Source organism: Chinchilla lanigera, unplaced genomic scaffold (assembly GCF_000276665.1).
Source record: "Chinchilla lanigera isolate Chin_1 unplaced genomic scaffold, ChiLan1.0 scaffold00176, whole genome shotgun sequence".
In the NCBI taxonomy this organism is placed as follows: Eukaryota; Metazoa; Chordata; class Mammalia; order Rodentia; family Chinchillidae; genus Chinchilla; species Chinchilla lanigera.
The window spans coordinates 636,546-664,390 of NW_004955577.1; the positions used below are offsets into that span (position 1 = coordinate 636,546).

General features: G+C 43.5%; 1 protein-coding gene across 2 annotated transcripts; it reads left to right on the top strand.

Moving 5' to 3' along the window:
* The first annotated feature begins 3,070 nt into the window (after nucleotides 1-3,070).
* Nucleotides 3,071-27,845, top strand: Cops3 (COP9 signalosome subunit 3). 2 transcript variants are annotated; one of them, XM_005413974.2, is made up of 12 exons: nucleotides 3,071-3,257; nucleotides 6,529-6,658; nucleotides 9,672-9,784; nucleotides 9,874-9,923; nucleotides 12,523-12,615; nucleotides 13,811-13,990; nucleotides 17,904-18,044; nucleotides 19,999-20,172; nucleotides 23,598-23,684; nucleotides 25,962-26,075; nucleotides 26,963-27,043; nucleotides 27,524-27,845. In XM_005413974.2, the coding sequence occupies exons 1-12, from the start codon at nucleotides 3,203-3,205 to the stop codon at nucleotides 27,575-27,577; spliced, it is 1,272 nt and encodes a 423-aa protein (XP_005414031.1). In that variant the 5' UTR covers nucleotides 3,071-3,202; the 3' UTR covers nucleotides 27,578-27,845. The 2 variants fall into 2 exon arrangements, with proteins under 2 accessions (XP_005414031.1, XP_005414032.1); XM_005413975.2 differs by lacking the exon at nucleotides 6,529-6,658.

Sequence of the window (27,845 nt, forward strand, 5' to 3'; positions counted from 1 at the left end):
TACCAACAGAGCTGGGTATGGTGGTGCACACCTGTAATCCCAGCGTTCCGGAGGCTGAGGCAGGAGGATCATTGCAGTTCGAGACCAGCCTGGGCTACAAAGTGAGCTCAAGGCCAGCCTGAACTGCATAGCAAGACCCTGCCTCAAAAAGACAAACAAAACAAGACAAAACAAAATACCAACAGAATTCTTCATAGAACTAGAAAGAACAATTCTAAAACTTATGGAACCAGAAAAGACCCAGAATCACAAAAGCAATCCTGGGCAACAAGAGCAAAGGTGGTTACATTACAGTCCTGGATTTCAAGTTATGTTACAAAGTTACATAGAAAGAAACAGCACAAAAACAGAATATGGACCAGTGGAACAGAATGGAGAATACAGAACAACCCCAGGCACGTTCAGCCATCTGATCGTGACAACAGGGCCACTGGAGAAAAGACAGCCTCTTAAACAAATGGTGCTGGGAAAACTGGTTCTCCACATGCAGAAGAATGAGTCTAGACCTGTGTCTCTCACCCTGTACTAAAATAAAATCAAAGTGGATAGAAAACCTGGATATTAAAACCAAAACACTTCATCTGATGGGAGACAAAATAGGTAAATCTCTTGAAGACAGAGGCATAGGCAAGGTGTTTGTTTGTTTTTAATAGAACTCCAATTGCACAAGAAATAACACTAAGAATAACAACAACAACAAAAAAAAATCAAAATAACTTCTGCACAGCAAAGGCAACAACCAAAAGAGTGAAAAGACAACCTATGGAATGGGAAAAAGATACTGCCAGCCAGTCTTTGACAGAGGACTAATATCTAGAATATATAAAGAACTAAAAAAATTAGACCCCTAAAATAAAAGACCCAATCAAAAATGAACAATTGAAGTGAATAGACACTTCTCAAAAGAAAAAGTACCAATAATCAATGAAAACATGAAAAAATGCTCAGCGTCTTTGGCTGAAAAGAAAAATGTAAGTCAAAACAGCACAGAAGTTCCATCTTACTCTGGAAAGCATGGCTGTCATCAAAACCTCAAAAAACAACAAATGCTGGTGAGTTTGTGGGGGAAAAAGTGGGAATGTAAATTAGTAAAACTGCTATGGAAATCATTATAGAGATTTCTCAATATGTAAAAATAGAAATTCCATTAATCCACCTAAACCTCTTCTGGGTATCTTCCCCAAAGAGTTAAAATCATCATATTACAGTGAAACACATACCCCTATATTCACAGCAGCAGAACTCACAATAGCTAAATCTTGCAAATGGTATATTTGCTCATCAGCAGATGAATGGATAAAGACAATGTGGTGTATATATACACTCCAGAGTATTACTCAGACATACAAAAAGATAAATTTGGGTCACTTGTAGGAAAATGGATGAACCTTGAGACCATAATGCTAAGTGAAATAAATCAGACACAAACGTTTAAATATCTCATGGCTTCTCTTATATGAGACACCTAACATAAATAAATTAAAGAGCAAAATAAAAGACATGATAGAAAACAGGGAGGGAGACCTTTTGGCGGTGGGAAGGGAATTTAGGGTTGGAGGGAGAGGGGTGAGAGGGAAGGGGATCTCTACTTCTTAAGAAGGGGATCTACTTAAAAGGGATTAAGATTCAATATGTATATGTACCAACTCTGCACAAGGAATATATTCATTACATATTGAAAACATGCACTAATAAAAATCAAAATATCTGATTTATGTACTGTAAGAGATTAAAGATTTCGGACCAATGGTTACCACAGAGCATGCAGGGTCATTTCCATCTTAGAGTACAAGTGTTAAAGTCATTTATCTAATCATGTCTCCAACCGACAATTTATATCCATTTCTATTTTCAAGGGCCGCCATACATCCAAGATACAATTTCAGGATACAACAATTATTATCAGATTTTTTTTCTGGTACTGGGAACCAATGTCATCAGGTAGCTTCCTTTATTTTTATTTTTATTTTTTTGTCTTTTTGAGACAGGGTCTCGCTATGCAGTTCAGGCTGGCCTTGAGCTCACTTTGTAACCCAGGCTGCTCTGGAACTCGCAATGATCCTCCTGCCTCAGCCTCCCGAGTGCCGGGATTACAGGCGTGCGCCACCACTCACGCAAGGTAGCTTCTTTTACAAATGGCTCACCAAGTAAACGCTTTCCAGGTCCTTTTTGCCTCAAACGAAGAACTGAACAAGACAAGCCAAAACCGGTGCCAAAGTTTATTTAAAAAGTGAGGGGTGAAGGGGTAAGGGAGCAACTGGCTCTGCGCAAACTTCGGCCAAACAAAAGAGGCAAAAATAAAAGTACATTCTGGGTTGGGAGACACAGGGCGGGCTACCGCGAGAAGGACGGGACACCGTCTGCGTCCTTACACGCGTCCGCATCTCATGGGAACCCCGAGAGGTGCAGATACGGGGCCTGGGGAGCATGTGGCGCTGTCCTGGGGTTTTGCAGTGGACAGGTCGGCTTCGGCAACCCGTTCTGACCAGCAGCACCAGGGCCACACACACCCCGCTGTGGACGATGGAGACAAATTTTGCAGCAGAATAGAAGAGGCTAAGCGGAAGGCACAGGGCACTGTGGGAGTCAGGGGAAGGGGACAGAGCTCTCGCTCTGTGCGGGTACTGCCACCCAGTCACGTGCTGCAGGGTGCTGGGCACTGCGAGGTTTTACGGCAGAGCCGTCGAGGCACAGGACGCTCAAAGAACCTGTTCAGAGTCACAAGCTACCAGATGCTGCGAAAGGGATCTGAGCCTCGGCGGCATGGCTCTGCAGTCTGAAATTCTCCGCAGGTCAAAACCTCACGAAGCACGTGAAAGTAAGCTGTGCTTGAAGCATCCGGCCAGGTGAAAAAAAAAGAAAACGCATGGTCATCCTTAGAATATAGACTGGGATAACTGTGCTTAGTTGTGACTTTCGTTCCTCCCTTCCACCACGAGAGTTCGCATTTAACGTGGGGAGAGGTTTCACAGGTGCACAAGAAAGGCAGGAGGGGGAACCTAACTTCCGGCGACGGCGGAACTGTTTCCACAGAAACACTAACGGGTTTCCAGCTAGGTGAGATCTCGCGGGGCCTGAACAGGCGGAAGTGACGCCAGCCACATTCGGGCCCCTGTGCTGTGTCGCCGCGGCTCCTCCTCCCAGAGCGGCTGGCTTTTCCCGCGCGAGCCGCCTCTGCCGCTCGGGCCGCCCGCGGGGAAACATGGCGTCTGCCTTGGAGCAGTTCGTGAACAGCGTCCGACAACTCTCGGCCCAAGGTGAGGCCCTGGGATGTGGGGCTGGGCCTCGGGGGTGGGCCTGCATCCTCCGGCGCCAGCGCGGACGGCCGGGACCGCCCTCAGGAGAACCGCACCTCCTCTTGCGGCCGAGCGCGGGGTTGCGACCGTCAGCCGGGGAGGGTGGAGCGCAGGGTGAACGTGAGCGGTCTCCCGCGCTCGCGGCCCCGCGGTGCCGCCGGCCGCCTCCCTCCTCGGGCCGCCGGGGCTCTCCTCCCCCCGGCCCGGGCCCCTTCCAGCGGGTGCCTCGCTTGACAGTTTGGGGGCGTGACTTCCGCCGGGCGCCTCCTGAGCGCCCATTGGCCCCTTCGGGTCCGCCGACTTCGGTGATTGGCGCAGCGCTCTGTCCTGCCGCCGCCGCCGCCGCCGGACTAGGCCGCTGGGCGACCCGCACCCGGAGTCCTTCCTGGGCTCCTGCGCTCGGGGGTTCGCTTTACGGGCGCAGGCTCGGGACCTCGCGCCTGTGTTTGTCCCACCGAATACCAAGGGAGTTCTCGCCTGCAGAGCACCGTTTCTAGGGGATGGAATTTTTACCTGGGTTATTTTGCCCTTAATTTTCATGCTATTTGGTTCATTCATTTTATCGTCTGAAACCACAGAATACGGGTTTCCGAATAGAGTAATTCGATGCTAGCTTTGAAGGCCCCCTTGCCCCATGCTTCAGTCTCTCTTATCTGCAAAATAAAAATAAGGTTCTACTTCATAAAGTTGTTGTGGGAATTGAATGAGAAACCGTGTAAAAAAGTGCTTGAGTCAGATCGGATGCAATAGATAGATGTACGAGTTATTGTTGATGGCCGTTAATTGTGAAGTTCAAGGGCTGTGTGACCTTGGACAAGTCACCTTCAACCTCTTCAGGCTTTTATCTCCATGTGTAAAAATGCAGGCGTGCTGCCTGCTTTAATGTTATGAAACTTAAGTGACCTGGTGTGGAACTGTGCTTAGTAATAATTCCCTGGCGTTCTCTCTATTGATAGAAATTAGGCTCACAAGTCAGTTACAGACTTGCATGTTTTACGAATGAAGAAGCCATTTGTGGATTCATGTATGCCACACACACTTAGTTTCTACTTCAGGACGTAAAGATGCACGTTGGAATCCTGTCTCAGTCCCTTGTGTGAGCATTGGATTTCTCTGGGCCAGTTTTCACATTCACAAAACAGAAAAGGGCTGTTAAGGGCATCGAGGTGGGTAACTCATGTGAAAGCCTTTGATTCTTGCTCTGTGCAATACACTGTTTTAGGAAGTCTGCTAGGTAGAAGTAAATAGAAATTTCACTGCCATCTGCTCACTCGTTGCACAGGAAATGCTTATAAGTTTCTGTTCTAGGTGCTCTTATTCAGAATCTTCTAACATGCACCTCAAGTGGAAAGAATAGTATCAGTATTTCGGATGCACCCTGTGACACTTGAAACTTACTTTTGATTCTGCACTAGTTAACATCTGATGACTCACAGCAACCCAGCTTGCAAGTATTAAATTGGGGGAAAACTAGTGGACTGAAATGCTTATTTCTGGGTGTTTCAAATTGTTGTAAATTGCCGGATGTGGTGGTGCAGGCATTCAGCCGGCTGAGCCAGGAGAATTACAGCGAGTTGAAGGCCAGCATGAGCTGCATAACAAGACCCTGTCTCAAAAACAAAAATCCCAAAGAAGTGTGTTGTAAATTTACTTAAAGTAGTGGGCTTTGGCCACGTGTGGTGGCGCACACCTGTAGTCCCAGCACTTGGAAAGCTGAGGTAGGAAGATTGTTTCGAATTTGAGACCAGCCTGGGCTACAAAGTAAGCTCAAGGCCAGCCTGAACTGCATAGGGAGACCCCGTCTCAAAAAGACAAAAAAAAAAGAAAACATGTAGTGGGCTTTGAAAAGGGAAAATCATTTAACTGGGAGAAAATATTTCATACCTGCCAGTGAATTCTATGTAATAAAATAATGGTGGGGTGATAATATCTAGTTTGACAGATGTTTATTGTTTTGCAATATGTGTGATAATGAGATACTTTCTTTATTTTCAGTAAAAGATGGATTTTAAATATGTTGCAATGTAGAAGCCCCAGAAATGAAATTATCAAAGTCTCTAGTGATGTCATTTGGATTTAAGCATTATACTATGTGAGCACCCTTTCAATAAAGAAAAAATTCACATAGCTACTATATATAAATAATGCAGGCGGGAGCCTGAGACTAATGCCCAGGGACCCACATATACCACTGCTGCCACCAGAAAGGCAGCTGAGGGGTACCCAGTGTCTGTAATTAGATTGTTGTGTATTGTAGTACAGGGGAAAGATCAGTAAGTTAGGAGTTTAATTCAACAAACCACTGGTTTGCTTGGCTATAAGTAGTCACTATTTTGAAGCTGGGGGAAGAGACCAGTCTATTCATTTGTGTGGAATCACTACCTTATCACAGTCCCCTATATGCAGAGAGAACATATATCCAGCTGAATGGTGGAGACAGGCCGTGAGGCAAGGGCCCAGGAAAGACCGAAGGCTAACTCTGTTGTTGAATTTTGAGGCCCCGGTAGCAGGGGGTCTGGGGTGAGGGGAATGAGAACAGCATGTCTGAAAGCATAAAAATGACAAAATACGGAACATTGATTTTCTGAGGTTGGTGTGACCAAAGAGTGGGTGGGTGTGTTCAGGGAGTTAGCAAGAGGTAAATTGGAGAGAAGACGGGGACCAGTTACTGAAGGGCTCTGTAAGCCAGGCTGAGGCATTTAGATTTCTTAAAGTCATTGGAGTTATTTAATGGAATTTGCATTTTAGAACGATCAGACTGTACCAGCATGAAGTATGGATTGAAAGAGTGAAAGATGGACGTAGGCATATGCTTCAGAAGGTTTACAGTACAACGCAGCTCAGACACAAGATGGTGAGGATCCAGACTACGGAAGGGAGTGGAGCGAAGGAGTGGAGCTGAGGGACTTCCAGATTTTGATTAAATGATACTTGGCGACCTTTTGCGTACAGAGAGAGAGATGCGAGAGGAATGACAGTAATGCGTACATTTCTGGCTTGAGGGACTGGATGGAGAACTGGATAACAAGGAGGCCCGAGGGAAATGGGAGTTCTGGTGTCGTCTCCGGCTAGTTCTGAGGCTGTGGGCAGGTTGTTTGATCCCTCTGCTCCTTCTGGTTCTCGTCTGAAAGATGGAGACATAAGACCTCATCTTTAGGCGCGTTAGTCTGAAGTTAGAGTTCCTTTAGCTCGGTTAGTGCTGTGACTGAATGCTAGTGTTCCTGTTTTGCAGGGCAAATGACTCAGCTTTGTGAACTGATCAACAAGAGTGGGGAGCTCCTTGCGAAGAATTTATCCCATCTAGACACTGTGCTTGGGGCGCTGGATGTACAAGAACACTCCTTGGGCGTCCTTGCGGTTTTGTAAGGGCATCTTCTTTTATAGTTTTGTGCTTGTTGAAACTGAACACTCTGTACTTTCTGGCTTTATTCACTTACTTTTGGCGTAGAAAGTAAGCTATGCAAACAACACTTGAGTTCTTTTGCAAAACTATTCATACCATAGTTGTTACATTTTACTCCTTCCAGCTTGTTGCTTACCATATCTTGTTCAGTTTTATCATTTTCCTTTTGTTTATAGTTACTTTTGTTTATAGTTATCTACATTTTGAAATTTTATTTAAAATGAATGGAGGGATGGGGGATAAAACTCAGTGGTGCAGTACCTGCCTGGCAGATGCAAGGTCCTGAGTTCGATTCCTGGCACCAAAAAAAAACAAAAACAAAAAGATGGAAAAAAAAAAAAAAAACAACGAATGGCCATTGCAGTTGTGAGCACTATAGTTTGCATTTATCTGAATACATTAACTCATGTAGTATATAGTTTGTTCACATTTTCTAACTTAGAAAGAAAATAGAATGGAGCAGAGTGTGATAGAATACATACAATGAAAATATTAATTTTTTATTTTAATACTTGGCACAGATCTTCAAACAAATTTAAGCTCTTTAAGACCAAGTTAAAGGACGTATTTCAGTTGATGTTCCTTATAACTCTTCTCTAGATGCAGAATTCTTCTCTTGCTGCTGTTAATGTCATAGTGTTATAAATTGGGATATTGTGGTTGTCCTGCGATTTGGAATAATAGAAGTAAACTGAGAAGAAACTGATGTAAAATGGAGGTCTGGTTTTACTCGTACTGTTGTTTTAATCATACTGTGATTCCTGAAACAAACATAAGTGTCAGGAGCAGAATTTAGAGAAGAAACCTTATGAGAATAAAAGGGTCAGGAGCAGTACTCTGTAGTATAGTGGCCACTAATCATAGTAGCTATTTAAAACTAATGAAAATTAAATAAGGGTAAAGATGTAGTTCCTTGGTATGCATGCTGTAATTCAGGTACCCTGTAGCCACAGTAACCATTGTGTTGGCCAGCAAAGATGTAACGTCTTTATACCATTGCAGACAATTCTGTGGGACTGTGCTGTTAAGGAGTTGGCCAACAGGGTGCCCAGCATGGTGCCCAATGGGCTGGGGACATAGCTCAGTGGTGGAGTGCTTCTTGCCTACCATGTGCAAGGCCCTGGGCTTAATACAGGTACCATACACATGCAAAGAATTCTGCTGTGTTTTCCTGTGCTGCTTACCAGTATGAACGAACAGATAGCATGAATGTTTTATACATATGCACTTGTTTTGTCTTATATACATAAACTCACATATACTACATTTTAGGTGGGATAGTGTACATGAAAGATACTGAAGCTAGAGTGCAGTGATGGCGAACCTATAGCATGTGTGCCGCAACCAGCTGTTTGTTATCATTGAAAGCTCTAAAAGGTTCGCCATCACTGCTATAGTGTAACCATTGTTACCAGTTACTCTATAGTCCTAGAAAACGCTGAACCTGTAACTGGTGCCCTGGATTTAAATGTAGATTCTCCCAATTACACTAAGCTTTGTATTTTATTTATAAATAATGTCTTACTGACTTCTTATGAACCCTTAATGAAAGTGTTTCTGGTATATCTTGATTATTACAAAGTGTAATTACAGATATAAGGTGACATTATTAAGTAAAAAACTACTTTATAGTCAGGCGTGGTGGCACACACCTGTAAGCACTCAGGAGACTGAGGCAGGAGCATTGTTGTGAGTTCGAGACCAGCGTGGGCCAGAAAGTGAGCCCAAGGCCATCCTGAACTGCATAGCGAGACCCTGTCTCAAAAAGAACCACCACCACCACCCCCGCCCACCCAAAAAAAGTACTATACAGATGGAAGTCAAGCTGAAAGATGTAGGAGATACTGGATTAGGTAATAATATCATTTCATTTTTCTTGCAATTAACTTCAGGGTTTTTAAAATTTTATTTTAAGAAAAGCTTTATGTTTGCTTATAACAGTGGTAGTGTGGAATTGTATGATTTCTTCCCTGAAGCCTGTCTGTGACCCCTGGCACCATTTACTGGGTTATTCAGGATGAATCATTTGCCTCCTTTTCAACATCTCTCTTCCGGTCCTGCCCATCAGCTAGTTCTGTTAAGCTTTTCTTGAAGATAGGTCACAGCATCACCAAATCCTGGCAACAATGTCTTTAACCTGAGCCACTGCTTTAGATTCCCACTAGTTCAGGCCTATCATTTCTTGCCTGCCTTCAGTACATTCTTAAAGCAGGAAAAGCAACAACCGATTTTTATTTTCTGCTACTTTGTGCATACTAAGCACATGCTGTACCACTGAGCTGCATCCCCAGCTCCAACAGTTGATTTTTTTTCTTTTCGTGCTAGGGATTAAACTGAGGGCTTTCATACTGGGCTATATTCCTAGTTCTTTTTATTTTTTATTTGGAGACAGGGTCTCACTAAGTTGCTTGGGCTGGGCTTGAGCAAGTGTCATGACCATGCTGGAGCAAAAGGGAAAATTTGAGAAACAAATTTAGTTAAAAGTTTATATTTAGAGATGAGTGTGGTGGTGCACACCTGTAATCCCAGCTGCTTAGAAGGCTGATAATCATGAGGCCAAGGCCAGCCTGGGCAGCATAGTGAGACCCTGTCTCAAAATAACAAATAAAAACGGCTGGAGATGTAGCTCAGTACTCCTTGGGTTCAGTCCTCAATACTGAGAAAAACAAAACAAAACCCAAAACTGTGTACATGGTTCATTCACAAGTACTAAACAGCTTGCTAGTTGGCCACATTTGATGGAATTTCTCATTTTGAAAGTTGCTTTTAAGTATATTTTTCTTAGTCCCTATTTGTGTCTTTATTCTGTATTTGATTATGCAAAAGAACATGGAAACTTAGTCTTAATTTTTAAAAATACTTTTCCTCATTTAACAGACTACTGGAGGCAGGGTGGACTTTAGACATAAGTTGTTTCTATGCTTTGCCCCGTGAAATATCAGAGTAATTAGATTCTTTTCTCCTTATTCTAGGTTTGTGAAGTTTTCTATGCCCAGTGTTCCTGACTTCGAAACATTATTCTCACAGGTTCAGCTTTTCATCAGTACTTGTAATGGGGAGCACATCCGATATGCAACAGACACTTGTAAGCTAAGTAATACGTTATGTTCTGTTGAATGTATTTTGCTTTTATAATTACTTACGTTTTCAACATTTTGTTATTATTGTATCTAGTTGCTGGACTTTGCCATCAGCTAACAAACGCTCTTGTGGAAAGAAAGCAGGTAAGAATTCTTATCAGGTATTCAAGGTTCTGTTGTAATGGGTCTACAGCTTACACAGTGAACTGGTTTATTAAGACTCCAAGTCAGTATGCAGCACGCTAACACCCGAGTGCTTGTGGTTACTAGAGAGCGCCCCAAGCTTTTGCTGTAAGGGTGCCTCGTCCCTTTGTCAGAAGAGTGACCCGGGGCACATGCGATGGTGCACGTCTGTACTCCCAGCACTCAGGAGCGTTGAGGTAGAAGGATTACAAGTTTGTGGCCAGCCTAGGGAGACCCTGTCTCAGAATTTTTTTTTAAAGGCCCTAGGTTCAAGGGGCTGGGGATTTAGCTCAGCGGCAAAAGCGCCTGCCTGGTAAGTGCAAGGTCGTGAGTTCAGTTCCCGGTACCAGAAAAAAAACAAAAAAAAACCAACAACAAAAAGGCCCTAGGTTCAGCTTTTCATGCATGTAGAAGAGAGAAGAGAAAAAAAGAGACTGGTTGTTGCTTTTGAAACTGCCACTCTGGGCTGTGGTAGAGCATTGACCGAAGCACGTGAGAGGCCCTGGGCTCCACTGGGTTCTCTCCCCAGCACCACACACACACACAAAATAACAATAAACAAAAAATAAAGAAACCAATTTTGTGCCCTTTATGTTGTAACCTACTATTTTAGTCTGTTAGTTTTTTCACATATTTTTGGCCTTTCAAAATGCTGCAGCAGCTGAGTGTAGTGGCACAGGCCTGTAATTCCAGCACTTGGGAAGCTGCGGCAGGAGGATCACTGTAAGTTTGAGGCCAGCTTGGGCTGCAGTGAATTCAGGGCAAGGCCAGCCTGAACTACACAGTGAGACCATGTCTCAAAAACAAAACAGAATGAAACAAAAAGGTAAAGTGCTGCAAGAATAATATAAAGAATTATCATGTATACCTCATCCAGATTTTCCAAATGGTAATGTTTCCACATTTGCTTTTCTTTTTCACTCTATCAGTTTTTCTTTCTGAAGCATTGGAAAGCAAATTTTAAATAGGCTATCCTTGCCTCTAATTACATTAATGGGTGCTTCCTAAAAATTAGGACATTGTTGTGCATGTGTGTCTGTTTGTCAGTCTTCCTATGTGTTTGTATGTGGTATTAAAGACAATCTAGGGCCTTTGAACTGACTACATCCACAGACCTGTTTTATTTCTTTTTGAGACAGGGTTTCATTATGCAGTTCAGGCTGGCTTTGAACTCACAGTGATCCTCCTGCCTCAGCCTCCTGAGTGCTGTAATTACAGGCATGCACCACCATGCCTGGCTTAAGACCTTGTTTTTTTTGAGACAGTGTCTTGATAAGTTGTCCAAATTGGCCTTGAGCTTGAAATCTCACTGCCTCAGCCTCCTGAGTTTCTGAAATTACAGGTAGGCACCACAGTCAGATGGCCAGCACCTGGAAATAGATGTTGATATAATCCTTTTATAAATCCACAGGCTCTCATTCATATTCAGCTGTTCAGCTATATATTAAGTGTGCTCTTTTTTTTCCAATGAGGATTGAACCCAGAGCATTGCACGTAGTAGGCAAGCTTTTTACTCTGTGCTATAACCCCAGGCCCAGCTAATGTGTTTTATAGCAAAACAAGACCTCAGGTCTTATGCTGTTGTATTTCTTTAATCTCCTTTCACTGGAGGCAGTTCGTTCTTCACTTTTTGTGATACTCACACATGTTGTAATGTGGGTATTTCTTTTTTATTTGAAAGTAAACTTTTAAGATTACTTGCTCTAAAGAGGCTGATGGCAGAAAGAACCAGTTGCTATTCCGTAGGAGGACTAAATCAACTGTCTGAAAGAGATGGTTTTAAAAAAATAAGTCAAAGCGGATATGGGTGCTTGCTTATAGTCCTATGTACTGCACTTGGGAGACTGAGACAAGAGGCTTGCTTGAGCCCAGGACTTTTAAGTACAGCTTGGGCAACCTAGTGAGACCCTGTCTCAAAAAAAAAAAAAGCCACCAAGTCTTTATAGAAAAGGCCATAAAGTAAGTTACTTATTTTTATTTATTTATTTATTTATTTATTTATTTGTGTGTGTGTGTGGTACTGGGGATTGAACTGAGGGCCTTGTGCATGCTAGGCAAACACTGCCACTGAGCTACATCCCCAGCCCAAGTTACTTACTTTATAATCTCATCTTCTGTCCAAAGATTGTGCCTTAGGCAGAAACAGTCTGTTTTAGCTTGTGTTAGTTTTAGTAATGATACACTACTAAATAAGGGCTTGTCTGACCCCTGGGAAAAAGCCAGCACCTTTATCACAATTATTGTAAACATAGGTTCTCATTTATTGTAATGATTTGGAAAACTTTTATTTGTTTAAATTTAAGTATAAGCTATTGAGAAAGTGATACTTTTGATTATTGTTTTTTTTTTGTAAAAAAGACTTTTGATTAAAATGTGGTGCTGAATTATCTAAATATTCTAAGAAGCAAGGGACAGACATTTCCTGACAGTATGGAAACCTCACATTGTTATTTAAAGGAACCTATCAATTAGTATTATTTTTTATTTGTAAGTGACAACATAAGATCCAATGTGCTGCCATCTTTGAGAACTTGTCTGAAAGAGATGTCGTTTCTGACAGCCCCTGCGAGGAATTGGTATCCTTAAGCAAGCCATAGACAAGATGCAGATGAATACAAACCAGCTGACCTCCATACACGCTGATCTCTGCCAGGTAAGGAGCACGGTGTAAAGCTGGTCAGGGGCTTGCTTAACACTGTATTGGATGTGTAAAGGTTATTTGGAAGAGACTGTGTTACGTTGTAGGAGTTGGAATATGCAGGTTGGAACTTAACAGCTAGTAAGCTTGTAGACCAGATATGGCAGTTAATGATTGCTTGTAACATTAAAACAACAAAGACCCCTCAAACCATTTTCTTTTGTAGAAGCTACAAAATCTGAGAATAAACCCAGATAAATTTTTACACCTTAAAATACTCATTTATTTATCTTACTTTACGTGACTCAAAGACCAGAGGCAAAAAAGAGGATATGTAGTGAGTCTACCATTCTGTTTGCTAGCCAACCATTTCTTCTCTCCAAAGAAAACTATTATTAGTAATTTCTTATGTATCCTTTCCAGGGTGTTTCTTGCACATATCAAACGTGTATGGGTATATAGTGTTAGTTTTTTTCTTTTTTTTACAAATTCTAGTAATCTGTACAAATTCTTGCCTTTTCCTATTTAATGTATCTTAGAGCTGATCCCTTAGCAGCTGCATGGTGTTCCATGACATGAGTGTGATGTAGGTCCGCCGGTCCGTAGGGGTATCTCATGGTGTGTGGATTATTTCAGACATACATTCTAATGTCACATGAAGGTGGACTTTCTTTTTTTATTTTTCATCTTTAAAAAAACAGTTGTGACTGAGGTAGAGCATACAGCAGAGCACTGATTTTATGAAGTCTGAGTGTGTCTGCAGGTGTTACGCCTGGTCGCCGTTGTCTAGTGTAGCGCCTCCCTGTGCACTCACGTTCCTCCCTTGTGCCGCTTCCTACATACACCTGAGGGTTCACCTGCCACACCGTGCCGACTGTGCTGTACCTCTTCACTGAAGATCCCAGAACAGATCGGGTGTGGATGGGTTAGGTGGTAACTGAGAGTATCTGGGAAGTTCTTTCTTCTCAGTTCACCTGTGAAGTACTCTACATTATAACTGGTTGATTTTGTTTGTTTGTTTTGCTTTTAATACGTTTTATTCTGAATTGTTAAGAAATTGAATAATGTGGTAACATTTTAGATCATTTTAATACATTGTTAAACAAAAATAACATTTTTTTTCTTTTGAAATTTCTGGAATCTTTGAATTTCCTCCTTGCGCTAAAGCCTGCCAAAATAAAGTGATGATTTAATACAAATTTGTCCACAGCTTTGTTTGCTGGCAAAATGCTTTAAGCCTGCCCTTCCATACCTTGATGTGGACATGATGGATATCTGTAAAGAGAATGGAGCCTATGATGCAAAACACTTTTTATGTTACTATTATTATGGAGGAATGATCTATACTGGGCTGAAGAACTTTGAAAGAGCACTCTACTTTTATGAACAGGTAATCACCTCTCTGCGGGTCCCTGAGGTGGTTTTCAATTTGTGTGATCGAAGAAATACCCCTTGGGTTTATAGCTAGACTGGGTGAGAAACCTCTTGAGTTTCATGGGGAGTCCTTTCAAAGACCATTTCTCTGGTCATGTAAACGGCGGTGACCTGCTCCTGCTTAAGCAGAGGGGCAGTGGTGGTGTAGAAAAGAGTGCTAGCAGGTAGCTTCTAATCTGCCAGGGCCTTTCCACTTACACTCTATTGGATTTAGGGCAAGTTACATTTTTGTATCTTTATAGTTCTCTTTGTCCATAGGGAAGAGATTGATCAGATTAATTTCTGAGGTATCAACTTGTTCTAAAACCATGTGTGGTGTTTTATTAAGTTTTATATACAGTACTCTCATAATTCAAAATTTTAAAAGTAGCACATAGTGAAAAGATCCTTCCAGCCTTGCATGTGTCTCATCGTTGTCTGTGCAGTGAAGTATATTGCAGTTTGGTGGACTATTCAGGAGGTTTATTCTGGGTCTAAAAAAGATACACAGTATTGATTAATACCGGTGTTCTGAGGTAAACTAGTCAGATGCGTGGAAGTTCGTACTTAATTCTAGCATGCATCTTGAAAGAGCTCACAGTTTACTTGGAATACCAATTTATAATACACAGATACTAAATTAACCACCTTTCCGTTGCTCTGACAAAATACCTGACACCTACAATTTTAAAGATAGAGAGGTTTATTTGGCCCTTGTTTCAGAGGTTTCATTCAGTCCATGCTCATTCGGCTGCAGCGTAGAAACATGGCAGAAGAGGAAAGCTGCTAACCTCATGACAGCAAGAAGCAGAGAAGAAAACAGCCAGAGAGAAAGAGGCCAGGGACCGGATACAGTCCCCAAGCCCACACACTCCAGTGACCCACCCCCACACACCCTCCTTTCCTCTCCTAGTTTCTCCAGGTTTCTCCTAGTGTGCTTTACTCTCCTAGTTTCTCGGACTGATCAAGCTGACTGTCACCATGAGCCTTTACACGTACTCACTTGTGGGCTCTGAGCGGTGCTACTCCAAATGGTTGCTGAGAAGGGGCTGGAGATTTAGCTCAGCGGCAAAGCGCCTGCCTGGCAAGCGCAGGGTCGTGAGTTCGATTCCTGGTACCAGAAGAAAAACAAAAACAAAAACAAAACAAAACAAATGGTTGCTGAGAAAGCCTATACCGAGAAAGCCTTGGGAAGGCCCCATGAGGGGTGGTGGTCAGGGACCATGTCATTAAAAGATGTGTCTAGTCAGATTAAGTCTGCCAAGGTGACCTGTGTTCAAGAGTGCACGTTTAGGAAATGATAAAAATACACTTTGTAGCCACTAGATGCATTATTATAATACCAATGTCAGGGTGATATGGACTTTAAAAAGGCAGGAAAGTGTGCACTGCACCTAGAAAATATTTCTATCTCAAGCAGTCAAAACAGTAAAACATTTTAGATGTTTAAGGGATGATCTTGTTACCTGTAAATACATTTATTCCCTGAGTTTCACCTGATGATAAGCACTGTCTCTAGTGTTTAGTCTTCTTCATATAGCTTTTTTTCCCTTTATTTTGTTGCTTTGAGACAGGGTCTCCATGTATGCAGCTATGTCTTAATAATATGCATGTAGATGGTATTACTACTCTAATTTCAGAGAGGGTATATTTTTAAGAGCTTTAAGGAAAATTCCAAAAGAAGGATGTATTTATTGAGAAAATTCAGGTCATTTAGCAGGTGTAAAGCAAAAAGTGAAGCTAGCTTCATATCATACCACTTCATGGACTGACCTAGTCCCTGACCAGGGAATTCTGGTACTTCACAACTAAAAGAGTGCAGTACTGGGAATCATTGTACATGAGTGCTTGTGCACTTACGTGTTTCTGTAGAAGTCTCAAGAGTTACGGGTTTAGTAATTTGGATTTTGGTGGGGGGTTTTGTGGTGTTTTTTTGTTTGTTTTTGGGTTGTTTTTTTTTTTTTTTTTTTTTTTTTTTCAGTTTTTTCAGTTTTTTGAGACAGGGTCTCGCTATGTAGCCCAGGCTGGCCTCACAGCAATCCTCCTGCCTCAGTCTCCCGAGTGCTGGGATTATAGGCAAGTGGTTTGGATTTTGACTTGGAATATTTGTGCTCATTTGGATGTGATGGTTTTTCAATTCTTGTTGACGTTCATGAACCTAGCTGAAAGACAGTGAAAAGGCAGTCAAACAATGGGAGAAAATGTTTGCAGATCATATTTCTGTTAAAGGACTTGCATCTAGACTATACTGAGACCTTAACAACTCAAAACTAAGTCAGAGTTTTTAAACAGACAATGGATTTGAGTAGATATTCCGCCAAAGAAGATATGCAGATGGCTAACAGCCACCAGATAGATTCTTGTAATCATTAGTTACCAAGAGAATGCAGGTTCAAACCATAGTGTGATACCAGTTCATACCCACTGGAACAGCTAATGTATAACAGGTGTTGCTGAGATTTGGAAACTTTAAAACTCTTGTAATTGCCGATAGGATTACAGAATGATACGGTCACTTTGGAAAAGTTTGGCAGTTAAAATAAAACTTGGGCTAGGCATGGTGGCACAGACCTGGGAGGCTGGCAAGAGGATCACTGATTTTGAGGCCAGCCTCGGCTACATAGTAAGTTCAAGGCCAGCCTGAACTGCATAGCAAGACCCTGTCTCAAAAAAACAAAAAAAGGCCAGGTGTCGTGGCACACACCTATAATCCCCCGCACTGGGGAGGCCTAGGCAGGATTGCTGCCAGTTTAAGACCAGCCTGAACTACATAGCAAGACCGTGTCTCAAAAGACAAAAATAGGGGCTGGGGATTTAGCTCAGCGGCACAGCGCCTGCCTGGCAAGTGCAAGGTCATGAGTTGGATTCCTGGTACCAGAAAACAAACAAACAAACAAAATAAAAACCTTGGGCTGGGGGTGTGGCTGTGGCTTAGTGGTACAGTGCCTACCTAGCATGTGTAAGGCTTTGGATTCCAGCTCCAGCACAAAAAAATAGATTTTTTTTTCAAAATGTGAAACAGAGTTACCACATGACCCATCTATTTCCCTCCTAAGAATATTCCCAAGAGAAATGAAGGTTGATGTCCACACAAAAACAGGTACACTAATATTCAGAGTATCGTTATGCATTATAACCAAAAAGTAAAAACAAGTTAGAGATTCATCACTGAGGGGTAAAGTGCGGTGTATCTGCACAGTGGAATATTCTTCACTCCCACAGAGCAGTAAAGCGCTGATGCCTGCTGCGATGTGAAGGAACCTTGCAGTGTGGAAACACTAAGTTAGCGAAGCCAGTCCTTGCATCCTATGGTGCAGTTTACATGAGCATCCGGAATAGGCAAAGCCATGGACAGAAGATAGAGCAGTAGCGCTGCAGCTGTGGGGCAGGGGAGAGAGGGAATGATGGCTAATGAGTGAAGGGTTTCTTTTTGAAGAGATGAAAATGTAGAGAAATTAGGTAGTGATAATTTTTCAACATGGTGGATATATTTGAAGCCACCAAATTTTATACTTCAAAGGGATAAATTTTGTGCTATGAATTCTAGCTCAATAAAGCTGTTGTAAAAATAATAATGTTTCACTGATGGCACACCCTTAATTTCAGCGCTCTGGAAGGCTTGAGGCAGGAGGATCATAAGTTCAAGCCTATCCTGGGCAACTTAGGGACTTAATCTAGATTCTGTCTCAAAATTAAAAATAAAACAGATTGTAGCTCAGTACAAAGGCTCTAGGTTTCATCCCCAATATTGCAAATAATAATAGTAGTAATGATAAAAGAAATAATAACAGGACATTAAAATTTGTTTTATAATAAAGTGATACATGTGGTTAATTGCTGTTTCTTGCTACGTGTGTTCTGTTTACACTATCCATTCTTCTCTTGTTCAGGCTATAACTACTCCTGCTATGGCGGTCAGTCATATCATGTTGGAATCATATAAAAAGTATATTCTAGTGTCTTTGATATTACTTGGGAAAGTACAACAGCTACCAAAATATACATCTCAAATTGTGGGTAGATTTATTAAGGTAAGTTTTTAAAATCAAACTGACTTTCCTACATGTTAATAAGTACGTACAGTAATATTCCAACAGTGATAGAGTTCAGTCTTCTTATTTCATAGTAATCCAACTCTCAGCAGCCTCAGATCAGCAGGTATTTATGCAGTGTGTGTTGGGAGCCTGGGAGTGCAGCTGAGCCGGTCAGTGTGCATTGTGCTCTCCTGGTTGGCAGGAGCGTGTCTCAGGAACGGACTTCCAGAGCTTGGCTCTGGATATTTATGGTTATAGATGTGAAAGCCCCTACAGGGGTGGACTTTTGTCGTTGTATTTCTTCATTACATTTTAGTCAAAATACTGACAAAGTGGTGCTGACTTGATTGAACCTCAAACCTGCCCAAGAGTTAGGAAACCTTACCAGAGCCCTTGGAGGAGAACTACGAGCTTTGCTCCTGCACTTCTGTTTCTCACTGACAACCCAACCCAGGGACAGTCAAAACATAAGCTTCTCTTTAGATACGTGCTGTGGCTTCTTAAAAAGTAGAAAGAGAGAAAAAAGAGTAGTTCCAAAGAGTTATGAGGTCACAGTCGTTTTGGTAATAATTTTACCCTGATCCTCCTTGTACAGAACTCATAATTTTAGGGGCTGGGGATCTAGCTCAGTGCCACAGCGCCTGCCTGGCAAGCGCGAGGCCTTGAGTTCAATTCCCGGTACCGGGCAAAAAAAAACAAAAAACAAAAAAAAAAAATCATAGTACATGTTTAGCGGCTGGGGATTTAGCTCAGCGGCACAGCACCTGCCTTTCAAGCGCAAGGTCATGAGTTCAATTCCTGGTACCAGAAAAAAAAGAAAAAAGAAAAAAAAAAAAAAGGAACTCATAATTTTAGATGAGATGATTTCCTGGCTTATTGTCAGTAAAATATTATGGCATAAAACAAATTCTTAAAAAATACATACTGAAGTATTCAAACAGTACAGAAAAGCATAAAGAAAAATCCTCTGTGTGTTAAGGACACAGTGCTGCGAGCAGGGTAGCGGGTGTCTTCCGCCTGAGAGCCCTGTTGCGGTTCTCAGGCTCTGGCTGCCTGGTGATAGGTGAGAGCTATGGGGGGTTGGTGTAGGGCAGCCGCTCTCACATCGCTGTCAGGAACCTTCCAGGGTCCTTCCAGCGGCCCCCGAGCCAACCTGTTGTAGAAGGAATGTCTTATAAATTACACCTTCACAGGTTGGGGCATCATTCACAATACTTAATTTATTTATGATAATATAAATGGTAAAAAGGGCACAGAGATTTCAGAGAGAAGCGGGTTTCAATCCAGTGTTTGCCTGTTGATAGTGTTCCTTAGGACCATTCTACATTCTCTTGGACCTCCGCCTTAATCTCTTAACAGAAGTACAAGTGCGCCTAGTAAGACTGTGTGGGTGTGTTTTAGAGAGCTGAAAATGATATTTTCCTCTTTTTCCAACTGTAATTTGTCAACAGAAAAAAATATGACCACTAGAAAAAAAGACACGTGTTTTCACTAAATTAAGTGAACTTTCACTTGCTTTATAGTTATTTGCTCTTTGCTATAAAGTTTTATTGACAACAAATTACTCCACAGTGAGTTTCTACCTTTGGTCTTAAAAACCACACAGTTTCTAAGTGCAGTGGTACAGCCCTATAATCCCAGGTACTTGGGAGGTTGAGGATCACAACTTAAGAGGCCAGCCTGGGCAACTCACTGAGACCCTTTTTCAGGGATGAGGATGTGGCTCATTGCTCCCTGGGTCCAATCTGTAGCACCACCACCACCAAAAAAAAAAAAAGGGTTGGGGGGGGGCAACAAAAGCCAGGCATTTGTTTTGGTTAAATTATCATTTGTTAGAAACTACATGGAGTGTATTTACTCAAAATGTAATACCATAAGTTTCTTTTTGTTTTTACTTTATATACAAATTGTACTCCTCTGAAACTTTAACTTGACATTTTCCTGCCTTCAGCCTCTCAGCAATGCATACCATGAGCTAGCACAAGTTTACTCAACCAATAACCCCTCAGAACTCCGGAACCTGGTCAACAAGCACAGTGAAACTTTCACACGCGATAACAACATGGGCCTGGTGAAGCAGTGCTTGTCTTCCCTCTATAAGAAGAACATTCAGAGGCTAACGAAGGTGAGGCGAGAGCTGCCCGCGACGGCATCTCTGCATTCTCTTGGACCTTGTTTCTCCTCTTTCCCTTCTTGGCAGTGAGGAGCAGGCACAGGCGTTCAGAGTGGCAGGCTTTCTGTAGAGAGATCTTCCACGGTGGCTGCGTTTTTAGTTTGATTGGTACCTTTTGGTCTTTTCAGGGCTAGAGCAGGGTATTTGAGAAGAGGAGGAAAGGTAGGAGATACGGCTACACTGGGAGTAGAGAAAGTAGCCTTGGAGGGGTCACCAGTTCCAGGTGGGAAGCTGGGGGCGGAGAACTGGCCTTGGGAGTTCCCAGGCTGTGCTCCCCGCTGCTTGAGTTTCTGTAACATCCTGTGACACTGATGTGATTGTTGCCAGGGTTACATAAGCCATGTACAGTTGAACCCTAGGATGTAGGCAAGTTGTAATTTTCAAGATGAAAATAATCTGATTTTTTTTTTTTATTAAAAAGTATGTTCGCCTGTAATCCCAGCACTCTGGAGGCTGAGGCAGGAGGATTGTTGCGAGTTCGAGACCAGCCTGGGCTACAAAGTGAGCTCAAGGTCAGCGTGAACTGCATAGTGAGACCCTGTCTCAAAAAGACAAAAAAAAGTATATTAATAAGTGTTAGTGCAGGAAAGTACAAAAAGAAAATAGTCATCTGTGTTAAAAAGTCACACACTGCAAGCAGTAGGGATCTTCCTGAGGGAAGCTTAAACACAGTGCCTTGCTTTTTTTCTGGTGGCAAAAGTCTGGTCAGAGAGCCAGCAAGCAGTGCACCAGTGGAGAGAATGTGGTGATCCCTTCCCTGTGCAGCTGCCAGGCTGCCCAGCAGTGGAAGGGGATGGTGGATTTGGCAATTTGAGATCTCAGGGCAGGAGACTTGCCCCAGGAAACTAGAAAAAGAGCCGTGAGATGGGATAGTCCTGGAGGTGGGCAGGCCGTGCCAAAACAAAGGCTCTTGAAGAGGAGAGGAAGGATGTGAGGAGGCAGCCACTGCACAGGAGGAGGAATTCCCTCCGGATACTCCAGGGAGAGTAACTAGAGCTTGCTGACTCACATAAGAAGATCCGCAAAGAATCTGTAAGAAGTTAATTTGTAAGAGTAAAGTAGGGCTGGGATTTGGTCCAGAGGTAGAACACTTGCCTGGTGTGTACACGGCCCTGGGTTCAGTCCCTGGCAACACACACACACAGGAAAAAAAATGTGAAAAGTAACTCAAGGTAGATCAAAGCTGGGCATGGTGGCATTAGCGATTCAGTGAGACCCTGTCTCAAAATAAAATATAAAAAGGGATTAGGGTGTGGCACATCTGTAGCCATAGCACTCTGGGAGGCTGAGCCAGGAGAGTCGCAAGTTTGAGATCAGCCTTGGCAACTTAGTGACTGAGACCCCGTCTCAAAGTTAAAATTGGGCTGAGGATGTAGCTTAGTACAGAGGCCCTGGTTTTAAGCCCCAGTACCATAAAAATAAAAAGGATTAAAAAATAAATGTGACCTTGTCAACCAGAGAAAAACCAGCTTGACCTGGAGACTAAAAAGATCAATCTAAGCAATGTAACGGGTTAGCAGAGGCAGGAGGGCTGTAAATTTGAGACCAGCCTGGGGAGTTTAGCAAGGCCTCGTCTCAGAATAAAATATGGCTAAGGGTGTAGCTCAGCAGTGAGGTGCCTCGCTCGGCTCTGCGGGGAACACTCGGCCGCAGTCCCTCGCCTTGGCGTGGTTGGTAGTGTGTACTCTGAGACCACCGCATGGTGCGCTGCGGTTTTGTGTCGTGACAGGAGTGTGGCCGAGCAGGAGAAGTGTGTGGTGGCCAGGGCAGGCTGGCAGTGGCTCCTGGGCCCTTCATGTGCTGACGCACGGTGGATTGTGGCAGCCTGGACTGTGAGCACTGCGGAGGCCACTAGAGGATGGTCACACGAAGGTGTAAGGAGGGACAGTGTCCCTGAAGACCCTGTCTAACCCAAAGGAATTCTCTGGCCAAGTGAAAAGAAGTTAAAAAATCAAAAGATTTTCAGGAAATGTCCACAGCAGCCGTGTCAAGGCCTTCCTGGCTGGAGACAGCGACAGCTAAGGGCTGTCAAATGGGAGTTTAATCCGCCCCTTCAGTGCCGAGAGGTTACTCTGTATTGACGCAGTGTGAACGTTTTTCTAGACCCCCCTAGCTTCTCTCTCTCCTGTGTGTGTGCACACTCTCAGCTATGTGTAGTTGAGGTCATTCTGCGTGCCTTTTCCACCTGCAGTATTTGTTCAGTACATCATGAATCTCTTCCACAGCAACACGAGCCTGTGTCACAGGCTGTACGGACAGTTCGTAATTCGCCCATCTAGTCCTCTGCTTCGGTTAGTTCTGAACTAGGGAAGATGAGTTTTATATATTTAGAAATGTTCACTTTTGAGCCCTCACTTTGTGTTAAACCAGTCACATACTTCTTAACATTAGCAAAATACCTTCAGTTCCTCAGGTGGTAGCCTCCCAACTTAAGTGTGTATACTTCTTTTTTTTTTTTTAAGCTTATCAAGAATTTGAGGCTAAAAAAAAAGAATTTGAGGCTGGGGGTGTAGCTCAGTGGTGTCGCATGTGTGAAGCTCTGGAATCCATCTGCAGCCCTGCCCTCAATTCCCCAATTTTTTTCTTTCTTTTAAGACTACAGTTTTAACTTGCCTAACCCTGAAGATGTCATAAATTTTGCCAATTGCCATTGAGAAAAAGCTCTTTTAATTTGTTACTGAAAGGGAGCATTTTCATCAGATTCCAGCAAAGCAGTGGTAAATACTGGTTTCCTTTGTGCATCAAAGGTAGTCTTTCTCTGTTGGTTTACTCTTTTGTTTAAAATTTTAACTTTGAATTTTGAAGGATGAATGTGATTTTTTAAATTTTATTTTAATAGGTAATACATTTGTAATACAAAATTCAAAAAAAGTAACATAAATAAAGATCCCCACCTCATTTCTGTGTCCCAGCCATTCTTTTCTTTTTTTTTCTTTTTCTTTTTTTTTTGCATTGTGGGGGTTCAAACCCCAGGGCCTCTCACATGTCAGGCAAGGGTTCTGCCACAGAGCCACATGCCCAGACCCCCTCAGCCGTCCTTATCTTTTCTCCAGAAGCAGCCCAGTGATACAAGGGGGTCTGTCCAGGTGTCCTGAGTCCGCTCCATGTGCACATGCACACATGCACATACGTGTACAAGCAGTCTTTCCCTTACGTTCATCTACACAAATGCTAGCATGCCAGGTACACTGTTAAGCAGCCTCCTTTTTTTTTCTGTGTACTAGTGATAAATGTATTTTGGATTCCTTTTCAGTTCATAAAAGTTGTCCTCACTTTTTTCTTTTTATAGCTGCATAGTGCATTCGTATATCTGTAGCTACTTTAGCAAAACAACTTTCTTGTGTTTGTGTGCGATTAATTTCACTTCTGATTTTTAGACATTTTTAACGCTATCATTACAAGATATGGCAAGTCGTGTGCAGTTATCTGGGCCTCAGGAGGCAGAAAAGTATGTTCTACACATGGTAAGTGTGTTTTCCTTTACAAAAATAGTAGATTATTTCCCTGAGAAAGTACCAAGTATTCATTATGGATAAAACACAAAAGAAGGACGGGGGTTGGAGAGACGTCCAGAGTCAACCCACGGTGACATTTGGTCTATTTCTTCGTGTGTAGGATTTTCCAGTTATTGTTGTATTAGTCGGATGTGTGTTAGTATAATGAAATACACGAGGAAGCTAACATTAAAGTAGGAAAAGCCAAAGCTTTACTTAGGCCACAGTTTTGGATGCTCAAGTCCAAGGTGGGCGGCCCCTTTGGTTTGGCCTCTGGTAGCATGTCCCGGCAGGGGCGCGTGTAGAGCCAGTCACACCGTAACCAGAGCAGAGAGAGGCAGGGGCTCCAGAGCCCCCTCAGGCACTCCTGTGGTGACTCGAGTCTCCCCACAGGCCCTTCTGCTTCACAGCTGCACCACTACCTCCCAGCAGCACACTGCAGACCAGGCCTTCAATAGTAATAAATCTTTTGGGGACATGCAGACAATTAAATGGTGTTCAAATTATGGCAGTAGTTACCCATTATTTACCCTGTTTGTCCCCTTTTTTTCGTTTTTTTTTGTCTTTTTTTGAGACAGGGTCTCCCTACACTGTTCAGGCTGGCCTTCAGCTCACTTTGTAGCCCACGCTGGCCTCAAACTTGAAGTGATCCTCCTGCCTCAGCCTCCTGGGGGCTGAGATTACAGGTGTGCACCATGACACCTGGCTGTTGTGTCCTACTTGTGTTCCTTATTTATTATATTTACACGTTTTCATCATCAGTTTTTCTAAAGCTCAGAAAACATTGTTTCATGTAAACACCCAAGAAATACTTCAGATATACAGAGAGGCATAAAGTAGTATGATTCTTTCTGTTCTGTGATAAGATCACCAGCTTGCTCCAGCTGTACATCAGGGCACCCTGCAAGAAAGGTTCAACGCTGTGCCGATGTTGACCTACATTCTCACGGACCCCTTACCCACTGTGGCCAGTTCAGTGTGTGATTTAGAGTAGCGCTGGCACAGGGGACACTCGGATAAACACCAGCATTCTCAGCGCGCGGCTTCAGAGATAGATAAAATCCACCAGCACACTGACACCCCGCTTTATTCCACTTAGGTGTGTCTCCCCACTGTCCCTGTGTAGTTCAGGGTGGGCTGAAAGCGATCCTGCCTCAGCCTCCCGAGTGCTGGGATTCTAGGCATAGACCGCCACGCATGGCTGCTTCTCACTTCCTGACTTCATGGTTATGATGTGCTGGTGACGGTTGGGTGAATCTCCAGAGTCAGCAGTGGTGGAAAGTTTTCTGGAAGACTCAGAAGATAACTGCCACTGACTGTTAGAGCTTCACCTCCTAAATGTAGTACAGTATTTGAATTGTATCTCAGTTAAAGGGGCATTTAAAAACAAGAGAAGATGGGGCTGGGGAAGTAGCCCAGTGGCATAAGCGCCTGCTTGGCAAGTGCAAGGTCGTGAGTTCAATCCCCGGTACCGCAAAAAAAAAAAAACAAACAAAAAAAAAAACAAAAACTAAAAATTGAAGAGCCAGGCTGGGGCTGTAACTCAGTGGTATAGCACTTGCCTAGCACATGCAAGCCTGGGTTTCATCCACAGCAACCCTTACCCTCCCCAGAAAAGGCAAGGGCACCTCAGCAGTATTGTACTAGGTGAAGCCAGGCAGCAGAGACAGATACCGTACGATTCCATTGACAGAACATGTGTGGCTCGGTAACTCCATAGAGACAGAAAGCAGACGAGTAACTGCAGGAAGCTGAGGGAGGGAGGGATGTGGAGTGACTCCGAATGGATACGGAGTTTCCTTTTACGGTGATGTACTTGTCGTAGACTAGATAAAGGCACTGATTGCACAGCACTGCGCTAACTGCCTGAATCACTCACTTTACAGCGGTCAGCTTTGTGGATTTACCTCAGGTAAAAAAACGCAAAGGCAGGGATTTTGTGTGTGTCAGCTTCGTGTGTACTCCTTAGTTCTCTGATGGGATAGTAGTAAGCACTGTACAAATTGACGGCAGTTAAAACACACACACAGTCAGATGTGGTGGTCCGTGCCTATAATTGTGACTCTTTGGGAGCCTAAAGCAGAAAGATTGTGCGTTAGGCCAGCCTAGGCAACTTAATCAGACTTCTCAAAAATAAAGGACACATGAAAGTTCATTTATGAGTTGCTTTCTGTGCTTTTTCCTGGTCATACCAGTGGCGAGATACCTAGTATTCTAAGCTGCTTTCCCTATTTTATTTTTTTGTAGATAGAAGATGGTGAAATTTTTGCAAGTATTAACCAGAAGGACGGTATGGTCAGTTTCCATGATAACCCTGAAAAATACAATAACCCAGCCATGCTCCATAACATCGATCAGGAGGTAAGCGGCTACCAGGGTTCGACCTCCTTGACGAGCACTGCTGTGTGGAGTGCTGCTGTGAGCTCCAGAGTAATTCTGCTGTTTAAATACAGGCAGTTCCCACCTGCAAATGCTGCCTGCAGAGTTCACTTCAGAGTGGTCGCTTAAAACCCTCCTGGGTTGGATGGCTATATATAAATGTGGTCAGATTTCCCCCCTGGCTCACTCTGAAAATACTGAGAGGTCTGGAACCACCTTAGCCACACCCACTTACATGGAGTCTGGGCAGGGAGGTTAGGGGCAAGGCTTGTCACGATGGGGGAGAGGGGCAGAGCCAGCCCGGAGTGCCTGCCGGCGGCAGCGTGAGCTGCAGCGGAGGCCCTCTGTGCCTCCTGGGGCAGGCAAACTGTTCGGGGCTGGCTCCTGGGGCTGAGGTGGTCAGCAGCACAGTCTGTGTCTCTTACCTATAAGCAGGAAAATGGTTGAGCCAGCATTACCTTATTAGCAGCCTGAAAGCAACACACAGTAACACAGGATACCTCTACAGTCTGTTTTTTGCAATTTTAAAATTTAAAAAACAATGCAGCCTGAAAGCTGGAAGTTTACTGAGTAATTCAGTGTGTAGGTTTTATTTATCTCACTTAGTATGAATATACTTGTTTCACTGTGAAAGATGCTGAATGTGTTTGACCAGGGGTGCTGCCTTGGCCTTGCCAGGGTATTAGGTCATATGTAGTACAGTGATAACCTTCTAAACCCAAAATAATTCTGACTCCAAAACGCATTAGCCCAGGGGGTTCAGGTCGGGGTCATGAACCTGTGGCTCCCACATTAACAGTCCAGGTTACAGAAGATGTGATTGACACAAGTGTACCTGCTGACCAAGTTCACCTGGGTCTGTTGTACAGATGCTGAAGTGCATAGAGCTGGACGAGCGGCTGAAGGCCATGGACCAGGAGATCACAGTCAATCCCCAGTTTGTGCAGAAGGTGAGTAGGGATTCCCTCCTGGTTGGAGTGGGGTTGGGTGGAGAGGGGGCGTGTTGTCACGTAAGGAGGGAGCTTGGTTTCGGATTGTAAAGTTGCCATTGTTCTTGAAACCCATCATCAGGAAGTTTACACAGATACTCTTCCTAAGAGCATTTTCATGGGTGTGTAATCCCAGCACTCGAGAGGCTGAGGCAGGAAGATCATTGCAAGTTCGAGACCAGCCTGGGCAACAAAGTGAGCCCAAGGCCAGCCTGAACTAACTGCATAGCCAACCCTGTCTCAAAAAAAAAAAAAGCATTTTCAGCAGTGGCCTGAAGTGTGCTTAGGGGTGCTGGTGGAGGGTCCTGAGCTGTTGTTCTTGCTGTTCTCAGGGCAGCTTTGCTCTGGGTCGTAGGAATGGGGAGAGCGGGTATGCTTGTTTGGGGCTGCAGACCCTTGACAAAGGTGACCATAGACCCTCTGCCTCACTCCCCTGCACAGAGTATGGGCTCACAAGAAGATGATTCAGGAAACAAACCCTCCAGCTATTCTTGAAACTCACACCTACCCTGAGTGCAGCAGGAGAAGCGGTCACTTTGGTCGGCGGCCAGCGCGTGAGAGGAGGGCGGCAGGGAGCAGCGGCCTGTTCCACCTGGACGCTGAGAAACGCAATTCTGTCCTGACATCTTCAGTCCTATGTGCTTTCAGAAAACCTCTCTGCAAAGAAAGGAAAAGATTACAAACTTTAGGGTCTGTTGTGGATTTATTTATCCTCAGATTATTGTTATTGCATTAAATTTACCTTTTCGTTTTAGTCCTTGAA

What these genes read in the sequence shown, in the direction of transcription:
- Cops3 (XM_005413974.2), top strand. Translation starts at nt 3,203, where the DNA reads ATGGCGTCTGCCTTGGAGCAGTTCGTGAACAGCGTCCGACAACTCTCG. An exon ending in CCGACAACTCTCGGCCCAAG is followed by an intron (nt 3,258 to 6,528) that starts GTGAGGCCCTGG and finishes CCTGTTTTGCAG; the next exon opens with GGCAAATGACTCAGCTTTGT. An exon ending in ACATTCAGAGGCTAACGAAG is followed by an intron (nt 20,173 to 23,597) that starts GTGAGGCGAGAG and finishes TCTGATTTTTAG; the next exon opens with ACATTTTTAACGCTATCATT.